Raw genomic sequence first — 8,326 nt, forward strand, 5'->3', positions numbered from 1 at the left:
GCCCCCCCCGGGGTCTTAAAAAAAAAAGGGGGGGGGGGGGTCCTTGCAGTGCCACCTTCCCAGGCTGTTCACTCTGAAACCTAACGGTGGCCCAAACAAGCCAGCTGCTGCACGGGTCTGTCCTTTCAGGGCCAGCAGCTGTCGCTTAGTACGGAGCCCCCATTATTCTCCCGGCTCCCAGAGGGAGGGAGGAAGCGGGATCTCCCCATGCGCACCCCCAAACCTGCCCCTGCCCAGAGCACAGACCCGCCTCAGGGGTTGGAGTGCAGGACTCGGGGCTCTGCCCCCCATCCTTGCCTCCCTACCTGCCCCCGTGACCTCCGCTCTCCGCAGGGTCCCGGCGACACGAGCGGGGGCTGTCGCTGCCGGCTGAAGGGCGCGCCCTGCCACCCCCGCTGCCAGAACTGCCACTAGGCAGAGAGGAGCCTGGGGGGGCGCGGAGGGCAGGGGCCCTCCACGGAGGGCAGGGTCCCTCCATGGCCCCCCGACACTACCCAACTCTGCTCCGGGGGCTGAGTTCTGCTTGGGGCTAGGATGGGCTGGTACTTCGTGCCCCAGACATCCCTGGAGCTTGGTGCGGTCAGCCCCACGGAGGGCCAGCCGCTGGGCTGGGCTGGGCTGTGGGAGGCCCCGGCCCGCCTGCATCCAGGCCGAGGGCGGGACAGCGCGTGCTCCCACGCTCCCCGGCGAGGTGGGACCAGCCCCGGAGCTCAGGGGACGGCGGGCGCTCGCTCATCGATTGTCAACCCAGCGGCTGGAGGCAATAAAGACCTGCAGGCCGCGCAGGGAGGACGTCACGTGTCTGGCTTTTCTCCCCGTGGTGCCCGTTGGGCAGGGGTGTCCAGTGCCAGGCACCAGCCTCCAGCCCTGGACTCGGGGCCCCCTTCTCATGGAGGTGTTCCCAGCTGTTTGGCAGCCCTGCCCTTAGCCACACGTGCAAACGTGCCTGGCCACAGCCCCGTGGCAGGCCTGGGAAGAGCCCCACTGCGGGGCGGAGGTGGGACGGCCCTGCTCTGCCCTCGGGCAGGCACGGCGGGGCGGGTTAGTAACCGGGCACTGTTTATTTTACACGGCAACAAGCCTGTACGATCTTGGTGTGCACGCATATGTACAAGTCTATACAGTCGCTAGCCCCCGGAGGAGAACGTTTTCCTACGGGCCAGGAGGCCGGGACCTCGATGTGTGCAGACCCACCCTTCAGAGCCTGGCAGGGGGACGAGCAGGCCCCAGCGCGGGTGGGGAGCGCTGCTCGGAAAGACGATGCCGGGAGAGGGAAGCCCAGCCCGGCTGTCTCTGCCCGCAGCCATAGCCACAGCGCTGCAGGAGGGGTGGGAGGGTGGCGCTTTGAGCTGCGCCACCGTGGGACGACCCCCTGCTCCCTCCACCGCCTTTGAGGCACCTTGCACATCACCCCAAGCTACACAAGGGCTTGGTGCTGCAGGTAATGGGGTAAGGGCCATCTCCTGAGCCTGCAGTTAGCCAGTGGCCGTAGGAAAACGCCCTCCTCTTCTGGGGCTTTTAAAGTGCTTCGTTAACAGCTCTTCACGCTGCCCGCCACTTACTGTGGTGTCGGTGCCAGCCTCCTCCCACACCGAGGGACTGGCGCCATCGTGTCACCATGCAGCAGACATGAGGATGTGCTGGGAGAAGAGCCGGGAGGAGCCAGCGGATGCCCTGGCTGCAGAAGCAGCCGTCACTGGGAGCCAACGCGCCCGGCGAGCGCTGGGGCAGAGCTCAGGGCACCCCTGGGAGTCCGAGACCCTGCAGAGCGGGTGCTGCAGCAGGGACAGCCTCGCTGCTCAGAGCGCTCATGATGCTGGACACAGGCAGGGGCACAGCGCCTTGCTGCCAGGCCCAGCTTGCTGCTCTTCTCCAGGACTGGGGCTCCCATGGGACAGAGCGTGGCTCCTGGGGACGGGAGGGGACAACCACAGGCGAGGCAGGGATGGGGTAAGGGCACTTACGGGAGGCTTAGCAGCAGAGGGGCAGGCAGAGGTAGAGGCGTGTAGTGTCTATTGGCTTCACTTGGGTCAGGTGAAATTCTGGGAGCGTGAGAGCAGGGACCTGCTGCAAAGGGGGTAGGGGGACCTGGAGGGGAGGAGGGCAGGGGGGCATGTGCTGGCACCAGTTTCAGGGTTAACGCCAAAGACAGAAACATTAGTCTGCAGGAGACCAAGCAGCGTCGGGGGGGAGGGCAGGGAGGAGAGTCCTCCAACAGGGATTGAAGAGGGTGCTGCTCTAACAAGGCGCCCACTCAGCAAGCCCCAGGCAGGGGCGGTGTCGGAGATTACCAGGACCAGCACGGTGCCATGCTCACCAGGCTCCCACCTCCCCTGCCCAACCCTGACTGCCCCTCTACCTGCTGACCCGGGGTGGGTCATTATCTCTGTTTCGACTACCAGAAGCTCTCCAACTGGCCCCTGCACCGAGCAACCCAGCACGGGTATGACCACGCCAGGACGTGTCAGCTTCCAACGCCCAGACACGAGAGCAGGGGCTCCAAGCCCACGTGGGGAGAAGGAGGCGACAGTGCTCTGTGTCGCGCTCCTAGGCAGAGCTTTGAGCCAGACCCCTTGGACACGGTCCTGGAGGGGAGCCATGTGCAGAGACGGCCCCTTGCTGCCGTGCTCAGGGGAAGAGCTGCAGTTCGAACTTGGGGGCCCACTCCAGGGCACTCTTCACCACGGCCAGTGCCGCGGCGCCCAGGGCCACCGTCAGCCCCATCACCGCCAGCTTGACAAAGCGGTTGGTCCTTGGTTTGGTCAAGACTGACTTTGTCCGCTCCTCCCCTCGGAGCCTCTCCCGGAAACGCTGTCGTAGCACCATGTCCGGTCGCTGCTGGGCTGACGCCAGCTCAAAGTCCTTGAAGGTGGAAGCGGCCGTCCTGCGAGGGGAGAGGCAGGGGCTGAGAACTGCAGGTGGACGGCATCCCCGGTTGGCAGCCTCCAAGACAAGGAGTGCTGCTTATGGGGAACCGTGGTCAGTCGTGACAGCAGCTAGAGGGGTGCAGGGTCTGCCAGTGCCCTTGTTACATCCAGCTCAGGTCCTGCCAGTGCCAGAGGGCAGGCGTCTGCAGGGCATGGTGATCCAAGCCCAGGGTGGAGCAGACACGCAGGCCAAGAAGCCTGCAAGTCCTACCCCCCCTTGGCAATGTGGGGCCAACTGGGCACTGGCAGTGGAGCCCCTCTAATGGCAGCTCTGCCCCATGGGTGTTTCACCCACTGATCCCATGAGCAAGCCCCATGCAGGGTCCCTGCCCTGGCACTGCCCAGGGGCAGAGCACAGCACCCCGGAGCCTGTCATTTGCACTGAGTGTGGATCTTTCACTGCCTGTGCCAAAACCAAGCGGCAAAGAGAGCCCTGGTGCTGGCAAGGCCGGAGCTGGAACCCAGCCCTGGGGGGAGCTGCCACAGCAGGGAGGAGATTGGGGGAGCTGGCGTAGGAGGGCAAGGGCAACGAGTCGGTTGACGTGGGGCCATGCCGAGATACTCGGAACAGCCCAAGCATGGGGCAGGTTCAGAGCTATGCTTCATTCCCATGGCAGACGTGAGGTTTCCCACGGAGCCCAGTACTCACCGCTCGGCGTGCTGCCGCGCCTCCCGGGCGAGCTCCGAGGGTGGGAACTGCACAAAGAGGTCGCCCGCCTGGCTAATGAGGGTCTCGTAGGGCAGGTCCTGCGGGATCTGCGATAGGAGGTGGTGCACGGAGGCCATGTCGCACTCGCAGTCCAGTACTTCCTGCTCCCGGTGCAGCACGATCTGCAACGCAAGCAGCCGCTGATCCTGGCTCCTTCACTTCACTAGCACGGCCGGCAGGGCCCGACGGGAACAGGCTCCCCACTCCCCCCGCAGGGGCTGCCCCAGCTCTGGGCAGACACCTGACAATTCAGCTCACCCTCGACAGGCTGAGGGAACAGGGACTTGTCATTCACCCAGGCCCAGAACACCAGATCTAAGGGGCACCCGCTGGAACCGGCAAGCAACAGGTTTAAAACTGACAAGGGAAAGGAAGCACCTACCACAGCAGCAAAGTAAATGGGCATCAGCGGGTGGCAGGCCAGGAAGAAGTCGTATAATCGCACCACATGCCGCATGTCAGACAGGACGTGCCCGAACCACGTGATCAGCCAGCTGAGCGCAAAGATGGTCCCCACTTCAGCGCTGCGGAGAGGAAGCCCCCGTCAGACAGCCCCTGCCACCAGCCCCACTGGGGCGAACTCTTGGGGTGCGGGGGGAGCCTGACATCACCTCACCTCTAACCTGTGGGGCTTGGACTCAAAGTTCCCCCCACAACCAAGTGTCTTCTGGATTGTCCCACCCCTCTCTGCCCCGATTTCAATCCATTTCCATCCCTGCCGGCTGCTGCGGCGGTTTTCGGGGCCAGCGAGACCTGGAGGAGAGGCCTCAGCCCATACAGGAGCTGAAGCAGTGGTGTCTGCTTTGTAGCACACCAGCTGAGAGCCATTGTCATAGAGGGGGAGACAGTGGGGCAGCCTGGGCGAGGATGCCACAGCGTGGACAAGCCCAGCACAGCAGGGGAATGGTTTCAAAAGCAAGGGGGGCCCTGGGGCTGCTGAGCACCAAGGCACAGAAGGCTTTTGACCTGTGCTGGCTCCTCAGGTCCACTTGGAAGAAGCCGCTAGCCCTGGACAAGTCCCAACCAGTAAATCCCAGCACTGCAAGGAAGACAGCCCCAGACCGGCTGGGAACCTCCCCAGAGGCGGCCTGGGAGCTGGCCACGTACCTCTGCATGAAGTCATGGACTTCAGGGTTCACTTGGTCTATTATGGGCATCAGGTAATTCAGAATGTGCTTGGTGTTGTCCATCGTCGGGTCCATAAAATCCCTGTGGATGAAGAGCAGCTGTCAGAGGCAGGGCTCCTCAGAGACCATCCCACCAGGCAGGCCAGCTGCACTCCAGCACCGCCTCTCTGGGAACCTGGACCTGCACCCGCCCCTGGCCTCGCAGCCGGCATTCAGCAGAGGCCTCTCCCCTGCCAGAGCCACGTCTCGGGGTGCAAGCAAGCCCAGAGACACCTTCCTGGGGCCCTACAGCCCAGCTCGCGGCTGCTGAGGGCAGGGGGTGGGAGACGATTCCCTTAGGACCAGCCCCTCTGGCCCAGGCTGGCATCCAGACCAGGGGACAAAAAAAGAGACCTGCTCAATAAACCAGACCCCCTTTTAGGGTCCCCTGGCACTTCGGCTGCCTGGTCCTGACTCGCGAGTGCAGCCGGATAAAAGCCTCCGTCCCATGAATGCTTCAGGCCCCCAGGGAGCTGTGCGTTCCCCCGACTCGAGCCCCCCAGCAGGAGGACAGGATGGTCCTTGGCCCTGCCTGTCTGTTGTACCTGAGATGATGGGTCGACAGCTTCTCCACCAAGGCAGTCGCCAGCCTGTCGCCCACAACCAGTAGGAAGGTGACCACGATGTCGTGGTAGCCTTGGTAGTAGTGCAGCTGCGGGTTGCGCTTCAGGACGTGCAGGATGATGTCAATCAGCTCCTCCTGCAGCCCCTCCCGCTGCTCGTCGGGCATCCCTGTGGGGACAGCGGCCGTGAGAGCGGACCAGTCCCATCTAACAGGCGACTGCAGTCTCAGAGCTCGACACGGGCCAGCCGGCATCACTGCAGGGCAGGGCCTTGTGCAGCAACCTCAGCCCAACCCAGGGACCAGGAACTCCTGGGTTCTAATCCTGGCTCTCACCCCACCAACCTTTGCTTCACTTTTAGTGCCTCAGTTTCTCCCTCTGTGAAATAGGCATACTAGCAGTCGCTTTGCAAAAGGGGAAGGGCAGGACTTGCTGTGTTTACAACACTGCACGCACCACTCGAGGCTGACGTTAGTGTTGTTCCCAGGAGTCCTAAGAAACCAGCTTAATCCCATTCCCCCAGAAGCCATACCAGGCATGTTGCAATGGCTGTGCAATGCTTGCAGAGGCTGCCACACGGCCCGGCTTCAGCTCAGGGAGTCTCTGCCCCAGAACAAGCTTCTCCGGGTTAATCCCATGAGCAGGCAGCACTCGTGAGCCTCTTGCACAATCACACCCTCTCTGTGCATCGTGGCATCAGCATCCCACAGGGCACCCGTCTCTCTGTGCGTGCATCAAGCCTTGCAATACCATACTTCTCAATGTACAACACCCACTGTTTCCCCAAAATCAGCTACTGACAGTTGGGGTGTGGGGCTTCAATGAGGGGCCTGATTCCAAACAGCTTGGCTAATCCTTCCTTCCCTTCTCTCTACCTTCCCAAAACAGGGGGTGTGGTACACAGATAAATATGGTAAAATCAGCTGCTTAAATGAAGTGGGAAGAAAAAAAACAGGAAGCGGACAGTAGCTTCTGCCCAGGGGCAACAGCTGCTCTGCAAAGTTGGATAACTCCTGGCTCCCATCGGGTTATAAATAGCATGACAAAGCTCCAGCCAATCCTAAGAACAGAGCAACTGCAAGAAGCTTTTGTTTGCAATGGTCAAGGGCTGTTCTGAGCGGGCGCACGACAGCAGCTGGAAGGAACGCGCCTGGCTGAGAAACTTCCTCCTTCAACTGCTGGGAAACCAGGCCCCAGAACCAGCGGCCCAGAGACACGGAGGCAAAGGGTCAAGCCCCCAAACACTGTGCACGGTCTGGCCCCACCCGAGACGTGGCAGATATGTGACTGCCAGGTGTGGCAGCATTAGAGCCAGGCTGGTGAGGGCTTCCTCAGGGGGTACCAGGCGTGTGTGTAGCATCAGAGATGCGCTGAAGTAATGGCTGCAGTGGCAGGAAGGGGCTTGAGAAAGCCAGTGGAGGAAGCACAGCCCCAGCTTAAGGGTTGCACATGCTCAGGACACGGCTTGCAGGAAGACTCGGCTCCCAGGAGCATCACTGCTCCAAAGTGCCGTGAGCCCGGAAGCGAGTTATGTGACACAGGGTGTGGGACGGGGAGCTCTGGGGATGCAGAGAGGAGCAGAGTGTGAGCGTCTCACCAGGGGGGAAGCGACGCAGGGATCGCCGGACGTCCAGGAGCACCTGCTGGTAGTCTTTGTTGTCCTCTCGCAGCTCCTTTCCTGAGGGGGGAGAGGAGCATTACAAACCCACCAACCTGGCACTGCGGAGCAAAACCCTCCACCCACCACGTGGGATCCAGGCTCTCCCCGCTGTACTCAGGCCTCGTGCTCCTGTCAATGCCCATCCTGGCACTGTTACCACTGACAAAGGCCGTGCCGGGGCCAGGAACAGTCACAGGTTCCCTGCAACCCTGAGGACAGGTCTGTGTCACAGCTTAGCTGCCAGCACGTGGTGGGCGGGACGTCACTCCACAGCACTACAGAGTAGCGGAGGTCCTGCCATGGAGCCGCTGAACGCCAGGGGAACGAGAAGCAGCCTGAGCAGCTGCTCCTCTTTGGAGCAGACCCGGAGAGATGCCACGAGGCACCAGACAGCTGTGGGCCACTGAGCATCAGTCCCTGCCTCCCACAGCTCCCAGGCCCGGCACAGCCCTAGCAACTGGGAACGCGTGCCCGTGAGCAGGCCCCCAGGGGGACGTTGTTTTCTGTGCGAGCAGAGCCAGGGGCAGGCTTGAATGTCGCAGGGAAAACCGTTTTCCCGGCCTCAGATTTGACGCGCCCTGCGTGCAGGCTCCGTGGGGCACAGCGGCCATCGATTCACCCGCGCCTGGAGGGGGAGCAAGCTCCTACCCACCAAAACAGCACCCCTCAAAAAAACAGGACGCGTTCGCCGCGTGGCCACTTTTTGCTCTCGGTTGGCGTAGGGCAGCTCTGCTCCAAACTGCCCGGCTGCAGCAGGACGAGACCTGCCAGTCGGGTCCCTCCGGGCGGCACCGACTAGTTAAAACCAACCCGGTCCTGGGGTCGGTGACGAGCAGCTGGACGCGAGATGCGGGGACACCACGGGGTCCGTGCCGGACGCCCTGCTCTCGAGGCAGCACACGTGACACGCAGGCAACACGGGGCAAGGCCTCCCATCTGCGTGCGTGCACGTCACGTCACGTCACGTCACGTCACGTCACGTCACGTCACGTCACGTCACGCCCTCCCGTACCTGGAGGCGGCGGCAGGTCGTCCGTGTTCACGTTGAGCAGCTTGGGCCACACCTGGCAGCGAATCTCGTTGGTCAGGAGCCCCCCCTCGCTGATGGCCATGCGCCGGAGGGTGGCCACGTCGATGGGGTCGCTGCTCAGCGCCTGCTGGATTTCAGCTTCTTTCCTTTTCTGCTTCGAATCGTAATCTGCAGAGGGGACACGTGCCAGGGCAGGCTCGCCGGCGCGGCGCAGGCAGAGCTCCCGTCCGGCCCCACGGCCCCGCAATCGGGGACCCAGCACGCATTCAGG

General features: G+C 62.8%; 2 protein-coding genes across 2 annotated transcripts in view; one reads left to right on the forward strand and one right to left on the reverse strand.

Annotated features, from left to right (window-relative positions):
- RBCK1 (RANBP2-type and C3HC4-type zinc finger containing 1) overlaps window positions 1-455 on the forward strand; it is a 5,883-nt gene extending 5,428 nt beyond the window's left edge. Inside the window, exon 12 of the mRNA XM_025212186.1 lies at window positions 91-455. Coding sequence (XP_025067971.1) covers window positions 91-414 — 324 coding nt within the window. The 3' untranslated portion in view covers window positions 415-455. The remainder of the gene's footprint in view (window positions 1-90) is intronic.
- A 587-nt stretch (window positions 456-1,042) lies between these two features.
- On the reverse strand, window positions 1,043-8,281 carry TBC1D20 (TBC1 domain family member 20). Its single transcript, XM_025212197.1, has 7 exons — window positions 8,038-8,281; window positions 6,963-7,043; window positions 5,348-5,534; window positions 4,744-4,845; window positions 4,019-4,160; window positions 3,577-3,758; window positions 1,043-2,884 (listed from the first exon to the last, which is right to left on the reverse strand). Exons 1-7 carry the CDS (start codon window positions 8,135-8,137, stop codon window positions 2,629-2,631), a joined length of 1,050 nt encoding a protein of 349 aa, XP_025067982.1. The 5' UTR covers window positions 8,138-8,281; the 3' UTR covers window positions 1,043-2,628.
- Window positions 8,282-8,326: the final 45 nt, after the last annotated feature.

This window comes from Alligator sinensis, unplaced genomic scaffold, assembly GCF_000455745.1.
Source record: "Alligator sinensis unplaced genomic scaffold, ASM45574v1 scaffold1032_1, whole genome shotgun sequence".
In the NCBI taxonomy this organism is placed as follows: domain Eukaryota; kingdom Metazoa; phylum Chordata; order Crocodylia; family Alligatoridae; genus Alligator; species Alligator sinensis.

Excerpts from the sequence above, each read along its gene's own strand:
- TBC1D20 (XM_025212197.1), bottom strand. The coding sequence starts at position 8,137 with ATGGCCATCAGCGAGGGGGGGCTCCTGACCAACGAGATTCGCTGCCAG. Across the intron at positions 4,846-5,347 it reads CTGTCGACCCATCATCTCAG|GGATTTTATGGACCCGACGA; the intron begins GTACAACAGACA and ends CTTCATCCACAG. Across the intron at positions 3,759-4,018 it reads CCATTTACTTTGCTGCTGTG|ATCGTGCTGCACCGGGAGCA; the intron begins GTAGGTGCTTCC and ends CTTGCGTTGCAG.